Source organism: Chlorocebus sabaeus, chromosome 20 (genome assembly GCF_047675955.1).
Source record: "Chlorocebus sabaeus isolate Y175 chromosome 20, mChlSab1.0.hap1, whole genome shotgun sequence".
In the NCBI taxonomy this organism is placed as follows: Eukaryota; Metazoa; Chordata; class Mammalia; order Primates; family Cercopithecidae; genus Chlorocebus; species Chlorocebus sabaeus.
In genome coordinates this window covers 102897603-102920204 of record NC_132923.1, presented here as the reverse complement: position 1 = coordinate 102920204, position 22602 = coordinate 102897603, and the positions used below count along the sequence as shown (strand labels likewise).

At 46.3% G+C, this 22602-nt stretch overlaps 1 protein-coding gene across 1 annotated transcript in view; it reads left to right on the top strand.

Moving 5' to 3' along the window:
* Nucleotides 1–4337: 4337 nt before the first annotated feature.
* C20H1orf94 (chromosome 20 C1orf94 homolog) overlaps nt 4338–22602 on the top strand; it is a 41711-nt gene continuing 23446 nt past the window's right edge. The window contains exon 1 of the mRNA XM_007979483.3: nt 4338–5539. Coding sequence (XP_007977674.3) covers nt 5220–5539 — 320 coding nt within the window. The 5' untranslated portion in view covers nt 4338–5219. The remainder of the gene's footprint in view (nt 5540–22602) is intronic.

The window sequence follows — 22602 nt, the reverse complement described above, 5'->3', positions numbered from 1 at the left end:
CAAGTGTGTCAGCTGCCACCACCCAAGCTCTTAACTGCCTCCTCTCCTATGGGCCAGGAATGAGGCAATAATAAGGGATACACCCCCAAGAAATGGCAGAGATCACTGATGGTGTTGCCAGGAGAGAGAAGCCACAGAGTCACAGCTTTGCTTGCAGAATATTCAAGGTTCCTTTTCAAAGTCCTAGAAATGGCTGGCTGCTCTGCAGCCCTGTCCTGTTGCTGAGACAACATGAGGGGGAGGCCCATTCCCATGAAACATGGCTGCAACCTCCCCTTCCTTTAGCTCTGATGGTTAAATCCCCAAGATATTTGCCTGGGATACCCCTATGCATGGATCCTGCCTCTGGCAGTTTGACCCATTGAATCTTATTCGCATGGGAATGGGGGTCCCTCTGGATTTTAGGGGACCTACAAAAACCTTTGAGTCCTAAACATTTTATGATTAGTCCCACAATATAAAGAAGAAAACTGCCACATGGAAATCAGTAAATATTTAATTAAATGCAGAGTATAACGTTATGTCAACTTCATTAACTGTTGGATTTAGTAGTCATAAAAACTTCATTGCATTTGGTAACAATTTGTAGGTTGGAGTTTTCTCACTGCACAAGATTTCTCGAGTAGGCACTAAGATTGGTGAGAAATCACAGCCCATCACAAATTAAATAAATTACTCATGGCCAAAATCTTTCAAAAGCAAAATGGCAAAAATCCTTTCAATTTTCTTCTATAGCCAAAAAGTTATTTTTACGGTGAGAGGTGGGTGTGTTTAAAATATGTTAGATGAGGAACCTAAAAGGACCTACAAGAGTAAGCAGCTTTAGGGGCTATATGATGATTGTAAAATAGCCTAGGACATTCCCATGTTCCTGAGTTTTCCAGCCCAGCCATGTTTGTGTCAGAGATGAAAGCCAGGTGACAAGAGGCTTTGACTAGATGGGAGGTAAGGAGAATTGCCTCTTCCTTAGGCCTTCCTGGTTCCACAGAGAAAAGTTAAGAATCCCAGAATTCTAAATAATGATAGCCAACATTCACTGGATACATACATTAGCCAAGCTATTATAAGCACTTTACATGTATTATTTCATTATCATAAAACAAGTCTATGAGGTCGATATTTTACTGTCTCTGTTTCATAGATGAGCAAATGGAGACATTGAGGTTAAAGCAACCTGTCCAGGGTAATGTAGGTAGTCAGGGGGAGTTCAAGAAGTTTTCCAAGCTAAAAATAATTCACAGATGAAATGGTGTCCATGACCATTAAATGTTTCACTTCAAACTCTAAAAAAGATAGAGACCAAGCTCGTCTTCTTCATTACCCTATCTTCAGCACCTCAAACAGTGCTGGGCATAGATACATGTGTTGGAGGAACATAACTCCATGTTGGATGGAAACTGGAATAAGTCAGTTTATATCACACTGCTCTGCACCAGGCACTTATGGAATGCTTTACCCCTGCCTCCTTCTCTAGGTGATTCTGTCTAGGTAGACATCTTTTTCATCATCTCTAATCCCTGTGTCTTGCACAATTTTGACCCACGATGGGTGCTAAAAACTGAACAAAGCCTAGAAAGGAGTAAGTGATTATGTGAATTCATCTCTCCATCACAGAACAACTTCCCCAGTACAACAAAATTCTCCCTCCCTACACAAAACACCAAATCTGCTATTCAGAAACTCCAAAGGCATGCATTTCAGTGTAATCAACAAGCAAACGACTGTACGCGTTTATCTACCAGTTGTTGTTCGAGGGACTTTCCATGTGTTAAGCAATTGGTGAGTAATAGAATATCTATAGTAATTCTACAAAGCAAGTATTCTTTATTATCATCCCATTTTACAGACTAGGAAATCAAGTGTTACGGGTTGAATTATATGCTGCAATCCTAAACCCAAATACCTCAGAATGTGACTGTATTTGGCGATGAGTCCTTTAAAGAGGTAGTTAAGATTAAAAAAACAAAAACAAAAAAAAAGCCATTAGGGTGTGTCCTAATCTAACGTGACTGGTGTCTTTTAAAGGAGCCATTAGGATGGGGACAGATATACAGGGAAGACCATGTGAGGACATAGGGAGAAGACAGCCAAGTGCAAGCCAGGGAAAGAGACCTCAGAATGAAACTAACCATGCCAACATCTTGATCTTGGCCTTCTAGCCTCTAGAATGGCAAGGAAATAAAGTTCTGTTGTTTAAGCCACACAGTCTGTGGACTTCATTATGGCAGCCTTCCCAGACTAATACACCAAGGCACAGAGGAACTTGCCTAAGCCTACATTGCCAGAAAACGTGAACTCAGAATCTGAACCCAGGGACTCTGGTTCCTGAGTATATGTATTTAATGATAGGAAATGTTCTCTATGCCGTCCAGTATGGTAGCCACTAGCCGTATGTGGCTCCTGAGCATATAATATGTGGCTAATGCAAATGAGGAGTTGAGTTTTTCATTTAATTGACATTAAAATAAAATTAAAATTAAAACAACCCCATGTGGCTAGTGGCTACCATATGGACATGGCTTTATACTATTTCTAAGTACATCACTTACGATTTTTGCAGAATTTTCTAGAAATCTCATCTGTGCACGCTAAAAACATGCTCTATCTTTGTTCCCTATCCCTGCTGTATTTGATTTTTTTTTTTCCCAGTTCTTTCTGATTTAGCCCCTGTTGCCTGGTCTCCTGCTGAGGGGGAGAGGGAACAGGAAGAGAGAGTGAGCTGGCTAACTTTCCAGAATCCTGGGGCCTGGGCAGTGCAGGGTCGTTGGCGTTCTGCTCTAAGCTTAGGTGTTAGCCAACCAAATGCCAAGCAGCACAAACACTGAGTGACATTTTCAGAACTATTAATATTTCATCAGAAATGATCACTTTTCCTTTAAATACACTATTTTAAAAGGTTTTCTACATTCTTAACTATAATTTTATTCGGTCGAGGCCCGCGGAATTTTCCCCAAAGGAACACATCTTCAATTTTGTAATGAAAATCAGAGGAGAATGAAGCTCAGATGTCAAAATTTAGAGTCAACATTTCCAGGAACTCAGCCCCTCTGTAAAGAGCAAGGTTGTGTATTGGGCACCTACTATATAACAGGCACTTTACATACAGTATACCATTAATTCATCCAACACATTTTTTGGGTGCTTGCTATGTGCCAGAAACATGATCCTCATAATTTATGAACACCATTTTACAGAAAAGGAATTCCTCTCATCCTTCTCAAATTTACCTCCTCAAAGAGGTGGGCCTGGACCACCATGGAATGTTGCCTCCCCTCTTCTCCCCAATGCCTCACTTTGTTATTGGGTTGTTGCAAAAGTAATTGTAGTCTTTGCCATTGCAGGTGATGGCAAAAACCACAGTTACTTTTGCACCAACCTAATAGTTATTTTCCATCAGAGCCCCATTGCATCTGTAATTATTGCTGCTTTACTCGCTTGGCTAGTTTGCATCGATCTCCCCTCACTAGTATACAGGCTCCATGAGAGCAAGGACCATGCCACTTTTGCCCACCCTTATGCTTCTTCAGTGCCCAGCAACTCATCGGGCACAAAGGAGGGGTTGCATCAGTACTGGGGGAATTATGAATGGGGAAAGGAGAAGTTCAGAAAGTTCTTAGGGTCACACAGCAGGGAAGTGAGTGTCAGGATTCAACCCAGCCCTGCATTTACAGACTGCCATCTTCTTCTATTTGTGTCCATTCTTCTTTCTTCCTTCTCCACTCTCTTGCTCTTCCTTTCCAGGAGTATTATTAAAGAAACAACCCCCTGACTCTTGGGACCAGAAAGTCTCCCTCAGAGGAGGTACTGTGTCAGTGCCCAGTTGAATGAAGCCGCTTCAGTGAGGATAGGGGCCTGTTGATAAGTAAACAGCTAACTTAGCCCTTCTCCCAGCACCTGGGACCTCCTACCCCTGCTCCTGCCCACCTACTGAAGCAGTCTCAGTGCTCAAGGGCTGGATCAGCCTAGAGTGCTGGGGTCTGAATCTCAGCTCCCCTTTTCTTAGTGGGCCTTGGACACTATCATTTATGACTTTGAGATTCGCCTTCCTCCCATTTAGAACGATAATAAAAAGTGGTACTAATTTCACGAGCTTTGATAGGATTGAATGTGAGCCCAGCGCTTGGCACAGGGCAAGCGCCCCATAAAATGGCAGTTAGGATTAAACTCGAGGATGAGGGGGCCCCCCAGGCAGGAGCTGAGGTTTGTGTGGAGCGGTGAAGTGGGGCGGCGGCGCGTTTGGCTTTGACTTCTGATCCGCCGAAGCGCTCTGGGGTCCTTTGGGCCCCACCCCCACCCACCCCACCGGCGGGTCTTGGGCTCCGAACCCAGGGCGTCCCGCGCACCGAGCCGTTGCGTTTGAAACCCACAGAAAGAATTCCCCCGCTCGACGACTGCGAGGGTGTGGGAGCCATTGGCAGGGCAAATTGGTGGGAGCCGCCCGGCCCAGCCTGCCTTGCCGAGTCAGCGCGCTCTTGAGCTGCTGGGCCCTTCCCGGTGCCCATCCCGCAGCGCGGCGCGGCCAGGGCAGGGGTCTGCTGGGGGCGGGACTGAGGGCTGTGGGCCCATCCACACACGCCTCGTCCCTTCTTTCCCGGGGCGGCAGAGCAGCAGCGGGAGACCGGGAGCAGGTGGGGTAGGGCGAGAGTAAAGCAAGAACTGGGCCGGCGGCGGGGACCGGGCCGTTGGCGCTCGCTCTGCGAGGGGCTCCCTGGGAACGCCCAGGCGAGCGTTTCCTGCGGGGCCCCGCCCCCCGGGTGCCTACCATGGTGTCAGGCCCGCACCCAGTTCTCCGCGTGTCTTAGCGGGCCAGCATGGGCTGAGCCCAGGCGCCGAAAGGTGTCACGGCGGCGTCGCAAGGGGGCAGTGCCAGGGACTGTGGGGAGAGCCAGCCCTCCCCCTCCAGCTGTTCCCAGATGTCATTCTGCCCGCCCAGGCGCCTGGTTCCTGAGCTCCGGGGCATTCCACTGTTCCTAAGCTACTGGTTTTTGTTGACTTTTAAATATTTTCTTCTGAGGGAGAGGGGGAGGGCGGCAAAAGTTAGGAAAGAGCAAATAAAAACAAATCAAAATAAGCCCTTCCCTCCCCAAAAGAAAACTGTCCTCCACTCACCCCTCCCACACAAATCGAAGGCCTCTGAACCTAACCACCTTGCCGGAGCGACAGCCAGACAGAACTGACCTACTTCTGCCAAGATCCATCCTCATCTCCCTTTCTGGTGAATGAGGAGTGGTGGTGGATGTCTTCTAGCCCTGGGTGGACAGAGGGGCTTCCAGAAAGAGCGGAGAAGGATGGCCAGTGGGAATGGGCTTCCTTCATCCTCGGCCCTGGTGGCCAAGCGCCCCTGTGCCCTGGGCCCATTCCCCAGATACATCTGGATCCACCAGGACACACCCCAAGACAGCCTAGACAAGACTTGCCATGAAATCTGGAAGAGAGTTCAAGGCCTGCCTGAAGCCTCACAGCCCTGGACCTCCATGGAGCAGCTCTCTGTCCCCGTGGCCAGAACTCTAAGAGGCAATGAGCTTAGCTTTCAAGAAGAGTGAGTACCCCCTTATTCCGTTGGCAGAAAGGGAGGAGGGAGGAGATGAAGTCTGACCTTCTAGGGGAATGTTCTGGCCTGCCCTTGAGGCTGCTGAAAACCTAAAGGCTGTATATTGCCCCTTCCATGGTCCTTTGTTCAAGCGTTATAGAAGAGCTGACCAAGGTTCTGATGTTTCGTGGGTGAAGAGCCAGATTAGGGCTATATTCCAGGCTGCCTCGTCACTAGCCCACTAAGCAGACATCTCTCATCCTAAACGCATGTGAATCTGAGGTCCTTGAAAAACCACCCTAGCCAAGGCTAAGGGTTACATGGCTCGTGGCTTTCCCCAGAAGCAACTAGAAGATCCTTCCTCTCTCCCACCTAAAGGCTAGGCATTCACATGGATGAGACTGATGGTTTTAAATCACATCTGGAATTCCCTAATACAGGGAGCAGCTGTCCCATTCAGCCTCCACAGAAGCTGCTGCAAGAGCACACATCAAAATATTTACTGGGAAGGCACTGACATATTCAGAGGACATAATAGAAAATTAAAGTGCGGGAAGATGGCTGTAAATAGCCCGTTTCCTGGATGGGAAATCCTGTGTCTGGGAAACACAGAGCTAAGTGTTTCTCCATCAGGGCAAAGTTGGGCAGATATTGTTGGGGATGGATATTCCAAAGGAAAGGAAGGAGCAGAGAGGAAAAAGGGACCTCATTAGGAAAAGAAGGTAAATCTGCTGTGGTTATTAATACCACTGTTGAGCACTTATTTCACATTTTGCATCTTCAAAGTGGACTGTAAACTTAATTAATGCTCCCAGAGTCCCTATGAGGCAGGTATTAGTGTCCCCATTTTACAGATGGATTAAGTGTTAATAATTAAGAGCTAATTAAAGACTAACCGATAATTAAGTGTTGCCTGCTCCAACACATGCTACAGCTCAGTTCAGAGATGCTCTGGAGTTGGGGAGCCATTCAGGCATTTATCAGCTGCCTCAGGTTTCAGGGATGCCAAAACAAGAGCTAAGAAGAAACGCAAAGTGTAACGGACACCCACCTCTGCACTACCTGCTGTTCCCTCTGTGGGCTCATTTACTTAACTGCAGATGAAGGTGGAAGGTACCTTGGCTAGTCCTGCCTCCCTGCCCTGTGCTCAGCACGACATGGCTCAGACAGGAATGGCCTATCTATAGCCAAAATCCTGCTGTCAGGCCCTTCAGTGGCACTGAGCCCTTCTCCCCTGCTCATTGCCATCTGCTCCAGGACAGGGCCTTGGCAGGAGGGCTGTGCTCAGCTCTCAGTGGCCAAGGAGCTGATTGTCCACTTCGTGGACCAAGGGTCAGTAGCAATTTCCAGTAGATGGCACCCTCTTTGCCAGGTCACACGGAGTTAATGGAGACAGACTCTACTTCCAGTCTGCACTTGGCTGAAAATTGAACTGGTGCACCTTTGGCCAGCTGCTTAACTCCATTTGGCCTTTATTTCCTCATTTGCAAATTGAGGATGATATGCACTGCCTTGTCCACCTCAGAGTTGATAATGAGGATCCGATGTGATGGGAGACAGTGAAATGAAAGATGCATTATACAAATCAGGCTGCCCTTAACATGTACTTCTTCAGGTTGGGATTTGTTGTTGTTGTTGGTGGTGGTGGTGGTGGTGGTGGCTTCAATCTGGGGTTTCACACTATGCTCCATATACCTCAAGGTGCTTCAGGGGTACCGTGGAGTCAAGTGGGCTGGTTGCTGGGCCCCCAAATCCATTTCAGCCAGAGCTGTTTAGCTTTTATCAGTTTTACTTACTGGAGTTCTGAGAAGGGCTGAATTTGAAAAATATGTTTCTGCTATTGAGAAAAGAGATAGAAAACCACTGACTTAGATGAATAAACGATATCTTAATTGTCAACAAAATAGAACACAATGAGCTATTCTTAAAATAAAGGCGGTGTGCTGGTGGAGTCAGATAACTCTGGTTTTAGATTCCATTTCAGCCCCATGACATTTGAAGAATTTGTTACGGTTTAATTTATCTAAACTTTGGTTTCCTCATCTGCCAAATGGAGATTAATACTACACATTTTGTAGGGTTGTTGGAATGATTAAATGGGATATTTAAACATCTATGGTAATAATTCAGATTTGTAAAAATTCCCTGCAATTCAGATGTAATCATTTCTTTAGCTCTACAATTATTGTATGAGGTAGGTACTCTTTTGAACTTTCCATCTCTTTTTACTTTTTATTATGCAGATTTTCAAACACGTAGAATACTATGGTGAATATCTATGTGTCTACACTGAATTTTGATAATTATCACATTGTGCCATTCTGGCTTCAATTGCTACCTCCACCCCTCCATTTATAAGTGAAATTCCTTTTACAGATAATGTGGCTGAGGTTTGGAGGGTTTAATTTCTTTGCCCAAGGTCCCACAGTTAGGAAGTGGTAGAGTTTCAGAAATGAAACCCAAGACCGCCCTGGCCCGGAAGCAATAATGTTGGCTATCCTCTCTTAGAATCTGAGGCATCTTTGAATAGTCAAAATATTTGGGAGTCCCATGTTCTGAATGATCACACACAGAGTGAAAAGCCAGAAAGCTGTTCTTATTGTTTCTAGAATGCCTTCAGGTGCACAAGACATCTCTCAGCTAGTGTTTCTGCTGCTTAATTTGTAGACCCGGTTTTGGTGGTGTTTTCTTTTATTGGGGTAGATAGGTAAGTGTATTCTGGAATTCTTTTTGGCCAGAATTTATTTTTCTTGACTCTGTTCCTATATATCATAGGAACCCAGACATTTCAAATTTGAAAGAGATTTTTGAGGCCATCTTCTGCTGCTTGAATCCCCTCCTTAATGTCTCTGCCAAATGGTGCACTTGTACCACTTGTACAGTTTCTCAGACGGGAAGCTTACCATTTCCCTTTGCTGCCCCTTCCCTTGCTATGAACCCCCTCAAAAGACCATTTGCTTTCTATCACTGAAATATGTCTCTATCAAACTAATTCCCATTGATCTGGATTCTGCCCTTAGTACTCCAAGTCAAAGCTATTTCCTTTTTCTTTCAGTACCCCTTTAGATAGTGAAAGACAACAAGACATCAACAATATTCCTTCCAGAATGTTTTTGTCTCTATAAGCTAATCACCTCTGGTTTTCTATGTTTCTCCCCACGTGCCAACTTGGTTAGTTTCCTGTCCACACAGTTGGTCCTTGTGGCAGTGTAACTTGGAAAGTCAAGTACAGTAATCCAGGGTGATCCAATCCATGTAGATTGGATCCTCCCTGTCTGCATTCTGGTTCCTGTTAATGACGACCAATACTACACTCACTTTTTTTCCCCAAGCCGACTTTCACTCTATGGACACATTTTGAATGTATTAATTCATTCACTCGGTTATTGAGTTAACAAATATTTGTTAAACTTCTACTATATGCTAGAACTGTGTGAAAAACTAGGGGGAATGGAGCTGTGAACTCCATTAATCTCTGTCTTCCTAGAGCTCACATTCCAGTACAGGAGAAAAAAGAAGCATGTAAATACAAAAACTGATAACTTCGGAATGTGAAGAGAATGGTATTCCAGGTGGAGGAAACCCATAAGAAACACATAAAAATAAACAAGATAATTTCGGTGACAAGTGTGATGATGGAAATAGAGCAGAGTGAAGTGATAGCAAGAGCTCCTTTAGGCCAGGTGTCAAGGAAGGCTTCTCTGAGGAGATGTGATTATCAGGGCTGAGACCTGGGTTCTAAGAAGGAGCCAGTCAAAGGAAGTTCTGGGAAGAATGTCTGGACAAAATGAAGAGCAATGGTCAGGTGTGGTGGCTAAGGCCTGCAATTCCAACACTTTGGGAGGCTGAGGCTGGCAGAACGCTTGAGACCGGGAGTTCGAGACCAGCCTGGGCAATGTGGCGAGACCTCATCTCTACAAAAAATACAAAAATTAGCTGGGCATGGTGGCACACACCTGTAGTTCTAGCTACTCGTGAGGGTGAGGCGGGAGGAACACTTGAGCTCAGGGAGGTCAAGGCTGCAATGAGCCAAGATTGCACTACTGCACTCTAGCCTGAGTGACAGAGTGAGACCCTGTCTCAAAACAAAGACAAAAGGAAGAGCAAATGCAAAGACTGTGAGGTGGGAGTGAGCCTAGAGAGGGACAGTGACACTAGAGTCAGGAGGGGTGGGGACATGGCCACAGTATAAGTATTACAGAGACAGGCAGGCAAGGCCTCGGGAGGCCTGGAGGATCACTGTGGGGAGTTTGGATTTTATTCCACATGTTATGGAACACTTCTGCAGGTTTTTAGGAAGGGGTGTAACAAGAACATATTCACTAATGTTTGAATCTCTGTCCAACTTCTGTGTGGAGATGGTTTGTAAGTATGTGGGAGACGAAGTGGGAGGCCTCTGGGAAGATACTGTCAGAGTCCAGGGGAGGCCTAATGGTGGCAGTGGCTGGGTAGGAGTGACTGCAGTAGGGATGGAAAAAGTGGAGGATTCAATGTGTGTTTTAAGATGAGTCAATGGACCTACTGAGGATTTGGGTACACAAACAGAGACATTGAGGCTCACGCTCTGTTTCATGCGCTAGTTCACCCTACAAACAAGGATGGCGGCATGCATCAGTATCAATGTGACTGGGATGTTGAGACCCAACACTGGGAAACTCAAGGTGGGGAGTGTAGGGCTTCAGTGGAAAGGATTGCAACCTGTGGCCCATGGGGTCTCTGAAATCATTCCCCAAATGCTGAGAGATGTGAGGATGTCTTTCAGGCAAAAGGGTGTACAGAAGCTTTCCTCAGATTTTCAAAGAGGTGTTGACCCCTCCAAGAGGAGAAAACACTAGCTGAGAGTATTAGACTCCAAAGATCTCCAGAGCTAGTTTCTAGTCTAAGACATCAGCCTGAGTTCCATGTCTGAGTCTTGTCTTTATTACTCCCATCACCAAGTTTCAAGCTTTTAAAATAATAATGACAATAAAAGAGGCTATGTATTCCAAGTTCAAGCCCCTGGTTGGACAGTGTGCCATTTACAAAGGTGGGGAAGAAATGGGGAGTGACGGTTTTTGGGGGAGAAATCAATAGTTCTGTCTAGTGCTGATTTAACTCCAAAATCTAATTAGTCTTAAGTTTGGGCTTAGAGAATTGTGGCAAGCCACTTACTCAAGGATTACTTATTCATTCATTCCCCTAATCTCTAAAACTTCAAAGCCTCAGAATGAGGTCTTTGGATTTGCTGTTGACTCCATTGCCCTAACTACAGAATGACATTTGTTCATTCTTCATTCATGAATTCATTCAACAAACACAATTGCCTTCTCAGTACCAGGCCGTATGATGGGTCCCAGGGATGCAGAGATAAGTAGAACAGAAGCCCTTTCCTCAAAGAGCTCCCAGTCTAGTGGGTGGGATGAACACAGATACATCTGACGACAATGACATTCAACAAATATTGCTGGGTGTGGTGGCTCATGCCTGTAATCCCAGTACTTTGGGAGGCCGAGGTGGGTGGATTACTTGAGGTCAGGAGTTTGAGACCAGCCTAGCCAACATGGTAAAACCCTGTCTCTACTAAAAATACAAAAATTAGCTGGGCATGTTGGCAGGTGCCTGTAATCCCAGCTACTTAGAAGGCTAAGGCAGGAGAATTGATTGAACCCAGGAGGCGGAGGTTGCAGTGAGCCGAGAACGTGCCATTGCACTCCAGTCTGGGTAACAAGAGCAAAACCCCATCTCAAAACAAAAAAGAAAAAATTAGTATGCACCTATTACTAAAATGTTTAAAAATATATATAATGGTGGAAAAGCTGGGGACAGTCTCTGACCTCCTTTATGAACCTTCAACATCTTGCAAAAGGCAGATCGCAACACATATAGTAAGTGTTCTGATGATGAATTGCCAGTGCCATGGAAGCACACTGAGACGCACATGACTGAACATGGTACTTGACCACTGGAAAGGGCTTGGTACTTAGGGAAGTCTTCCTCTCAGGGAAGCAAGCTGAAGCAGCAACAGATGAGACCCTTGCACTGTGTGATGAAAGATGTGGGTATAATCTCCTGGGAGCAGGAATGTCATGATTAATAACTGCAAAGGTTTCCATAGTTGTGTCCCTTAGCTAGGTCTTGAGAAGAGAGAAAGAACCGCCTACAAGAAAGAGCCCAGCAGCAGGTGCAGGGAAAGATGAGAAGTTCCATGGGAGTGAAGTGTAGCATGTATTAGTGACCAGGGGAAGGTGGCTCGAGCTTGCTGGGTGTGGTTGGCTTCCCTGGATGCTTCCAGGCCCTCTGTCAGCACCCAAGACTTTCCCATTTACCCATCATAACAAAGCTGGTCTGCAGAGTGGAAAGGCTTTGGTGGGCATTATTCCAAGACAGACTCAGGTAGGGAGATAAATCTACTGAAATAAAAGAAATCTGTTTAAGCATTTTTTAAAAAATAGAAGTGGTTTACTGATTGGCAGCTTTCTGGGGCTATTTGTTGCAAGAAGGAAGAAGGCTTTTTTGCACTTATTTTAGTAAACCTTCACTCTTGGCTTCCGTTGGCCAGTTCTCCATGCTGGTGAGCAAGTGATATTTGGGAACCCACTGGGCTTCCTTGCTTGAATTGCTCTCCCAACAAACAACTCTTTGTGCTACTGTTATTTAAACAATTGGATAAACCCAACTTCTCTGGAAAAGTTGCTTGGAATACATAGCCTTTTTTTTTTTTTTTTTTTTTTTTGACATTATTCTTTAAAAAGCTTGAAAACTGGTGATGGGAGTGATAAAGACAAGACTCAGACATGAAAACTCAGGCTGATGTCTCAGACTAGAAGCCAGCTCTGAAGATCTTTGGAGTCTAATCCTGGCTAGTGTTTTCTCCTCTTGGAGGGGTCAATACCTCTTTGAAAATCTGAAAAAAAGCTTCTGTGCAGCCTTTTGTCTGAAACACATCCTCACATCTCTCAGTATTTGGGAATGATTTCAGAGACCCCGTGGGCCACAACTTGGAACCCTTTGCTCTGAGACCCAACCCTTAAGCAAGTGTCTCCCTCTCTCCTATTTTATTTTATTTTTAAATTTATTTTTATTTTTTAGATGGAGTCTTGCTCTGTCACCCAGGCTGGAGTGCAGTGGCATGATCTTGGCTCACTGCAACCTCCATCTCCCAGGTTCAAGCAATTCTCCTGCCTCAGCCTCTCAAGTAGCTGGGATTACAGGCATGCATCTCCATGTCCAGCTAATTTTTGTATTTTTAGTAGAGACAGGGTTTCACCATATTCGTCAGGCTGGTCTCGGACTCCTGATCTCCGGGGATCCATCTGCCTTGGCCTCTCAAAGTGCTGGGATACAGGCGTGAGCCACTGCACCCAGCCTTTCCCTCTCTTGAGCTTCCCAATGCTGGGTCTCAGCACCCCAGTCCCATTGACACTGATGCACCCCCGTTCTTGTTTGTCAAGTGAACTAGTGCTGGCAGACACTGGCCCTTCCCTCCTCCAGCCTGCCACATGTCCTAGCAGTCCCCCTTCATGGTGGCCTTTGGCGCCTTGCCTCCCTGCTCGTATCTCCTCTGCCACCCTCACCACATCTCTTCTCACTGCATTTGATGCCTTTCCCTCCAGGATGCCCTCCAGCCTTTGCCAATTTCATCTTCTGAAGCAGGTCAGCAGCACTGCTCAGATATCTCTCATGGCTCCCCCTGTCCTCTGGCCCCTTGGGCCTGGTTTTCAGGGGTCTCTGTAGTGGCCCTGCCTCCATCTCTAGATGCATGTCTTGCTGGTCTCCTGCACATGCTCTATAAACCAACAAGAGCTACCAGCAGGTGCATGTCACCTTGCCTTTGCTCATGTTATTCCTCTACCAGGAATGTCCTTCTCCCATATCTCTGTCTACCTAAATCTTAGCCGTCCTTCAGGACCTAGAATAAGTATGTCGTCCTCTGAATTATTTGTTGCTCACATCATTCAACATTTTTCTTTCTCTTTTTTCAATGGTCCTCTTTTTAATTGAAATAAACAACTATATTCCACCTCTTTCCTAAGTGATTTAAGGTGGCCCAGATAACAAAAAATAAGGAGACAGGTGGATTAGAGTTACAGCACCCTTTCTAGCTGTGACCAAGTTCCCCAAACTTTCTGTGCCCTATTTTCCTCATCTGAAAAACTGGGAAAAGTCAGAACGACTATTTCAAGGGATTACTATGGAAGCAAATGAAATGATATATATAAAGCTCACACAGCACTGGGAATAAGAGAAGGACTTGATGTTCATCATCATCATCACCATTCCACCGTCATCATTGTCATTATCATGGATAAAATGACAGGACACGATTGATATGAGACAAGGAGATTTATATGCCAGGAAACTTAGGCTGAAGGGAAACTACTCAACTGATGACAGCATCTGGTTTGAGATTCTTGGCAGCCAGGGCATAAACGGAGATCATAGCATTCGGTTTTCATAACTCATGTTGTCTTCTAGGAGAAAGCAGAAGGGGTCATCATGAGAGACAAATGCTTCCTTAGCACTGAGAACTACATGGGATGGATCTTTTGAGGATGATAGAATGGAAGAGTCAGTTTAAAATCAGCTCTCTTCTTGTCCATTGGCCAGAGGGAAGGACACAGCCCCTTACTCGGGGCTATCAGCCCAGTTCCAGTGTGGGATTCTGATGAGGTGGTGGGCACCTGGCACATATCGTGTGCTGCCTTGTGGCAACAATTCCTCTTCTGCTACTGCACTATGGGCTTCTTAAGGGCAAGGTCTGTGTCTTACTCATCTTTGTCTCCCCAGCTGAGTTCCTGGCACTTGGTGGCTATGCAGTGGGTATGAATAAATAAGTAAGGGAATGGTGAATGAGCCATAAAACTGCCACCACCCAGAGGTAGCCAGGATCCAAGCAAGGGGTCACGGTTATCAGAGGAAGCACAGAATATCAATAACTCAAGACATCGCAGGTTTTTTCCTCCTTCTGCCTTAGTCTGCAGAAAACAGGACTAACATTTTCTTGAGCACCTTATATGTGCCAGGCTCTATATTTTAACTTTCCTCTTTATTTCACTTTCTCAGCAACCCTTCCCAGTGAATGGTTAATATTACTCCCATTTTATAGATGAGAAAGGTGAGGCTCAGAGAGGTTAAGCAACTTGCCCGGGGTCATCCAACTCAGAGGAAGCAGAGCAGGGATAAGAGTCTGATGTGGCTTCAAGGCTTGAGTTCTACTGGAAACCTTGGGCCCTTCTGAATAGCCCTTCCATGTCTGCTTAGCACCAGGAGCCATGAGTGGTGAAGAAAGATGAATCATGATTAACGTCCCACGTCCCGTGTCCCCTTTTGTAATTTAATTTTATGGTTTCAGGAGCTGTGTCGCAGGTTGTGGGAGCCTGCAGAGATGGGCCACCAGTGGTTTGGTTTAATCCCCTTTTTAATATCTTTGTTGCAACATTATTTCCAATTCAGCTCCCAAGTCACAATAAAAAAAAAAAAAACACCTCTTCCTTAGGGTAAGCCTTCCCTTATTAAACAGATTCAAATGAAAAGTTTTAAAGATAATTTGAACAATAAGAATCACTCTGTAGCTCCCAGTCGAAGCTCCTTTATTGCTGTATTTATTCCCTGGTATTTCCTGTCTCATTCCCCAGTTCACTGAATTCCCCCGCCCCACCAACCAACACTTCTAGTTCTTGCCCAACTCACCTGGTCCCTGGAGGGAGAATCAGGTGGAGGACATTGTGGGGAGCAGGGTGTCTCACTTCCACCTGACAATATGCCTTCTAAGGCTGTCTCACCTGCCCTAATGAGCAGGAAATTATTGCAAAGCATCTAGAGGGAAATTCTCACCGGGTGGGTGTCAGCAAGTGCACGATTGCATCAAAACAAGGATGGAGAAGTGGTATGCAAGACTGGGGGGAAAATGGGGATGCCACAAGTGGAGGAAGAATACTTGCTCAAAATGCAGATACCTGGGCCCCATTCTAGAACAGTTGAATTGCTATTTCTCCAAGGGTGCTCAGGAATCTGTATTTGAAACCAGCACTACAGGTGACTCATGCATGTGTATGAAAAGTTCTCTGATACTTTGGAAGGGGGTCAAAGATGACGAAACCTTAGGCTTGAAAGAGAACTGTCTGGCACATCTTTGAGAAGGAGGTGTTTCAGAGCAAAGTGTGGAAGGAAGGAAGGAGACTGACCTTTATTGAGTTCTAAGTGTATGCCAGGGACATTTAAAAAAAGTTGAATCTACTATGTGTGAAGACCTTTGGTAAGAAATTAGATGAAATGAAGTCCAGGCTTGGCATTAAGGGAGCTGAGAGATTTCACAGTGTTGCCTCCTTTAACTTTGGGTATCACCATCCCCACTTTGCAGATGAAGAGACCGAGGTCTCCGTGATTTCCCCAATTTTATACCTTTAGTAACCCAGGCCCCTGGCTGTGAATCAGGGCCAGCGGGACTCCAAAGCCTGCAACCAGGCTTGGCTCTCCCACACCACGCTGTCTCAGTCAGAGCTGCTAACATTTGCATAGCACTCCTTACAATTTACCGAGTGCTTTCACATTCATCATCTCACTTAATCCTCACTGCAGCCTGGAGGGTGGAGGAGGGCTGGGGATGGGGAGGCCAAAGCTTTCTCCAGCCCTCTGCTCAGTCCCCTGCCTCCTATCAGGAAAGTCCCAGGAGACAGAGCTTAAGGAGTTTCCATGTACCTTTGGGACATGGGTTCACAAGCCCTGGCACAGCAACTGAATGAATCTGCAGTTTCTCTCAATTGTTCCTTACCCCTAAGCTGAAAGAAGTCAGCCTAGACGCCCCCAGATGGTGAGAGAGGTAGAATCCACCTTCCTTCCCTGTTTTCTTTCCTTCCTGCTGGTTTTCCAAGCAGGAAGGCTATGGTGGTTTGTGTGTTTGTGTGTGTATGTGCATGGGTGTGGTGTGTATGTGTATGTGGGTGTGTGCATAGGTGTGCATGTGTATGCATGGATGTGTGTGTGTGTATGAGTGTGTGTCCATGTGTGCAGGATGTGTGCAGATGGATGTGTGTGCATGACTGTGTGTACATGTGTACGTGTGTATATATGTGCATGGGTGTTTGTACATGGCTGTGGTATATTTGCGTGCATGGCTGTGATATGTGGGCATGGCTGTGGTACGTGTGTGCATGTGTGAATGGGTGTATGTGTGCATAGTGTGTGTGCATGACTGGTGTGTGGTGCATGGGTGTATATGTGCCTGAGTGTGTGTGTGCATGTGTGTGTGTTTGTGTGTGTGTGTGTGTGTGTGTGGCTATGGTGTGTATGTGGGGAGAGGGTACCTGGGCAATTCAGTGAATCCTGGATCTGGAGGAGAAGGAAAATGAAGGAAGACACAGGCAGCTTGGCAGAAGTGGCCACCTCCCTTACCTCCACACTGGGCAGGAGCCACACTGGGTGTTGTGACATGCACCAGAGAAATAGGTCTCTGTCAGAGAACATGGGTCTCTGATCCCTATGCAGACCGGTAGACTCAGAAGTGCCCGCCGGCCTTGGCCTGAGCCAGGGTGGAGCTCCACTGGGGAAGATGCTAGGTTGAACATCAGAACCACTGCTTACAGGATAAGGGGCCTCTCCTAGCCTGGGACCTTTGGTGCCCTCCCCATGCTGGACACCTGCCTGTCCACTGAGTTCTGCCTTCTGCTGCCTCATCCTCCTGGCTCTTGGCTGGCTCCTGGCTGGCTCCTGGCCTCTGGCCCTGCCTGAAACTGAGGCTCAGAGAAGGGAAGTGAATTGTAGAAGGTCACCCTTCAGAAAGGACAGAGTTAGGCTTTGAATCCAGGTCTCCTGACTGCAAAGCCCTTGCTCTTTCTCCTTCTTCCACTGTTAGGGGAAGTGGAGGGCAGGGGTAAGAGGGGAGATTTGGAAGTCACGTGGACCTGGGGCCCAATTCCACCCCAACACTTATTCTCTAGGGTCAACTTGAATACATCATTTAACCTTCCTGAGCCTCAATTTCCTCTTTCTCAATTGGGAAGGAAGATGCTCTGTATCCCTCATGGTTGTGGTGGCGACAAGTGCCACCTGTAAAACCCAGTACCTAGCAAACTCCTCGCAAATACTGGTTCAGGCCCCAGTCCCCTCCTGTCACTCCTCTAGATTGTCTTGGGAGAAATAACCCTCACCCATGGAAACCAGAGCCTAACATCTCCCTGCCTAAATCTCTCCAGTGGTTTCCCTGTACCTTTAGAACAAAATTCCTTAGCATCACCTCCAAGGCCTGGCAGATTCTAACTCCTGCTTTACCTCTAACTTCTCCCCTCCACCTCCATTCATGTGCCCCACCCACTTGAACATCATTCCCAACGATGCACCAAGCTCTTTCCCTCCTTATGGTCTTTGCACATGCTGTTCCCTGTGTCTGACAAGCTCTTCCTTGCATTCGTTATCTGGCTAAGTCCTTATTCTCCTTTAGGCTGCAGCTTAAAAGACAAATGTGCAAAGAAGCCTATTCTGCTCTCCTAACTTAGGTACCTATTACTAGTATTCTCACACACAGCATTTCACTGTTGGTTTTCAGAGCAACATAGCTAGCAGTTAAGAGAGCGGCAAGATTGCCTCAGACCACTGGCTTTGTCCCTTAGTAAGTCCGTGACCACAGGAAAATTACTTAACTTCTCTGTCCCTTGGCTTCTTCATTTTGAAAATTGAGATGACTGTACCTATCTGTGACAGGAAGCTTTTGATATATAACAAACCACCCCAAAGCTCAGTGGTTGGAAACTATTACTTATTTAGCTCTCATTTCTATAGTTTGGCAATTTGGGTTGTGTTCAGCTGGGGGGTTCTTCCGCTGTGGGCTGGGCTTGGCTGAACTTGGCTCATACTCACTCATGCATCTGCACTTAGTTAGGTCTGGGTTGGCTGATGCAACTTGGAGTTTTGCTCTGTGTGACGTGTTATCCTGGGCTCGTTCACATGGAGATTGCAAGTCCCAAGAGAAATAAGAATCTAAGCCCTAATTCCCAAACACTTTTCAGGTATCTATGTCTTACAAATTAGGATGAGAGGGAACTACCAAAGAGTAAGCATACAGGAGGTTGTGATAAAATGGGGGCCATTACTATAATTAGTCTACTACACTACCCCACTGGGCCTGTTGGGGGGAATAAAATGAGAATTTTGCTTATAAAGTGCTTAGCACAGTGCCTGGCTTGTTAGTTAGTACTAAATAAATAATTAACCCTTCTTATTATTTTGTGAAATAGGACTTGAGGCTTTGACATATTAGGTAGCTTCTTTTAGGACAGCCCTCCCCTCCACCCCCATTAAACGGTGGGGATTTGAATCTAGTTTCCACCTCCCTCCAGGGACTGACCTCTTAACTAGTATGCTGTGCTGCTCCACCCACATAGACACATAATGGCAGAAACTCACCCAAAGCCATGAGGTCAGTCTGCAGATGGACCACAATTCAAGCCCAGGTCTGTGCCTGACCCCAGAGTCCTCCACTTCACTCTAATCAGCCAGGTTGCCTTGGGTACTGTGTTTGTCATTAGTCTAAAATTTCATAGCTGGAAGAAAATATTTGTTTTGGTATCCTCCTCCAGCAGTAACAATTTTCTGCTTGCATTTTTCTGTTGTTTGGCTCAGATGAATAGCAGTTTTCATCTTTGCTCTGTGTTATCATGTACACAGAACTGCTGTTGAGGAGCTAACAGCATGCTTGCTTAGTCATTACTCTGGGAAGGGGTGCCAACCAGTCAATAGCCTTTATTTTTGTATGACTCTGTACACCGCAAATGCAGAAATAATGCACAGCATCCAAATATGGAGCTACCATTGGACAACTATCATTTCTGGAGGTGGGCAAAGCAGAGGTGGCACCGCGTGGAGCTGGAGCCGCAGAACTGATTCTGACTTGCTTTCTTTGTCAGGAGCCCAGGAGCTGGGTTAACCTCCCTGAATGATTCACTGTGATAGAGTCTGTGATAGATTCAGTGGCTTTTACCCACCCCAAAGAGAAAGCAAACAGCACAGGAGAGATGCCAGGACTAGCAAAACTTGGGGGAAAAAAGGTAGATTGCAGGGAATGGGGGTGAGCAGGTCTAACCGTGAACCCAGCAAAGCGGTGGGGTGCCCACAAAATCTTTCTGTGAGCCCCAAGGTCAATGCGGGTTCTATGTGGGGTCTGCCATGGGACCCCCTTGCGGAGTTTGGGAGGTCTTAGGACCAGGTCAAACAGGATGGTTAGTGCCATCTGATCAGTTCACAGGGATGCCAGGCCAGAGATGGGATGTGAGATGGAAGGCCAGCAAATGGAACTAAAGCCAGACAGGTTACAATCAGCTCTTAGAGGTCTTGGCATGGGTAAAGGCAAGTGAGCTAGTTCAGTCCTTTGTTCAACAAATCCCGACTGAGCTGGAGTTATGTGCCAAACACTATTCTAGGTTTGGAGGCCTCTGTGGTGAACAAGATAAAGTCCCTGCCCTTGTGGAGTAAAGACACAAAAAAGATACTATTAAAATAGATGATGGTAATCAATGCCGTGAAGAAAATAAACAGATTGAGGGAGTAAGGCTGGGGAGGGACCCTTTCAAATAACAGTCAGGAAAGGCTACTTTGAGACTGGAACTGAGGCCTGAATGATGAGGAGGAGCTAGTCAAGGGACCCTGGGGGGTTGCAGGGAGAAGCATTCCAAAGGAAGTGCAAAGGCCCTCGGGCTGGACTGAACTTAGCATTTCAAGGGGTAGATAAAAGCCAAACAAGGCTGGAAGAGGGAGGATATGTGGCCAATTTGTGTAGTGCTCTGGGCATCATAAAGGAGTTTGGATTTTATCCTGTGTGTAACGAGAATCCACAGGAGGATTTTCAGCAGGGGAATGGTTTGATCTGAGTTCTGAGAATGTCCTAGCTCTGCAGGCACGTAGTTTTCTAGAATAAATAAGAACAAGCAGATCTTATTTTCTTGAAGTGGAGGGGCGTGGTGGGAGAAGACCCTGAATCAGGGACTTTTAACTATATGGCGAATCTCGATGGCAGCGAAGGGTTTGATAAAGGCTCTTGGGAGGGAATGGAGATGGTATGACAGTGATGGGCTTGATTTATTCCCCCAAAATGTTGATCCAGGATTACTGTCAGGCTGGGAGGAGACTCTCCGGTAGTGTCCCTGAGGCTCTGCCCCAGACTCTCTCCTGTTCAACATTTCTATTTGTAAATTGGCAGAAGACTCAGAAGATGTGCTCATCAGACATGCAGCTGACATGGAGCTGTCAGGGACAGCTAATACCACGGATGACAGGCTCAAGATTCACTGTGATGATCCTCCACAGGCTGGAGTGATGGGACGAAACCAGCAATATTCCTGACTACATTCAGATTGGGGAAGAAAGCCCAGCCAGGGATCAGGGAGACCTTGCTGCATAACAATCCCCTGAAAGGAAGCCCAGGCTGGGGGTGGAGAGGAATTAGTGGAGGCAGCTGGACCCAGCCAAGTCCCTACATCAGTTTCTTGCCTACGAGTGGAAAGGCCCTTAGCCTTTCAGGGTCATTCTTCCCATCTGTAAAGTGGGGATGATTCTGGCTACTGCCCAGGCATGTGGGGAGGATTAAATATGAACACATATGTGGATGACTGGCTTCCTGTCTGGCCCGTAGTAGACTCACGACAAATGCAAGGGAAATATGAATTTGGTTGGAAAGAGAAGAATGGATCTCCTATGGCAACCTTTCAAGGGCACCTGGCAGGGCTTGCAGCCGGGGTGGGCCCCTATGTTCTCGGCACACCAATGCCAGCTTTCTAAGAGTCTCATTGGTTTCTGCGGTATGTAGAGGAGAATGGCCTGGAGGGGTCAGGTCTGGAAGCCATATCGCCTGAAAGCCACTGTGAGTTCAGAATGGAGAGAAGAAGGTGGTTGCAGCTGCGGTGGGGGGGCAGGGGGGAACATGAATGTTTCCTTAAACACCACAAAGGCTGCAGTGTGGGAATGAATGGGGAAGATGCTTTCTTCGTTGCTCTGGTTGCCTGTGAGGAGAAGTTGTGCAGAGGCACATATGGATGCATCATAACTAAGATCTAAACATTGATAATTACATTATAATAATTATGCTGTGAGCATTTCTCGAGGGCCCACTATGTACCCGGCTTGTGCTAAGTGTTTCGTACAACTTATAGAATGCTCACAGTCTAATCTTGACAGATGAAGAATACAAGGTGTAGAAGGCAGCTCTTGAGAGGCAGAGCAGGGATTCACACTCAGCCCCTGCTAGTTCCTGTCTGCTAGCCTGGCTTCAGGTTGGGGAGGGCAGGAGTGATCTCCCAGGTGCTGAGAAGGGACTATCATGGGGTGTTTTTTGGTACAGGGATCTCAGGGCCCTGTGGGGCTTCTAGAAGCTACTTTGAGTATGTATGTGTAATATTTGTATACAATAAAGCAGAAAGCAAATACAGACAAATAGAATGACTAGTGTGTTACGACCCTATGTAACCATTACCCGGCTTTAGCAATGATCAACATATGGCCAATCTTGTTTCATCTATTACTTTTTCCTCCTTCTGCTAGATTAATTTTAAAGGCAGTCCCAGGCATCATTTTCTCTGTAAATACTATGTATTTCTAAGAGATAAGGACTCTTTGTTGTTGTTAGGTATAACCACAATACCATTATCACAATTTTAAAAAATTAACATAATTGTACTGTGTCTTTCTAATTCAGTGAAGCTATTGATGTATGGCTTGCTTTGCAAAGTATTTGGGGAGGGGAGTCAAAAACTAGTCCTTCAAATGTCTGACTTCTGTGACTTGAGACTCACCTGTTCCTTTTGAGGCGGATGGTGAAGAGGAGGAAGAGGAGGGGGATCTAAAACTTGAGACCTCGGATTGGCAGCCCCTTTATTCTGATTGTTCTCAGGGGGACATAGCCAGGAAAGTGAGGCCTATTTATAGGCCTAAGTCTAGACATGGGAAGGAGGCAGAGGAAGGGAATAGGTGACAAGTCAGGGAAAGGGGACAGAAGAGAGAGTGGAGGGAAAGAGAAAATAATAGAGAGTGACATTGCTGCACACACAGCTCCAGTGGCCCTCCAGGAGCCGGTCAGGACCAGCTCACACTAGCTAATGCTCACAGCCGAC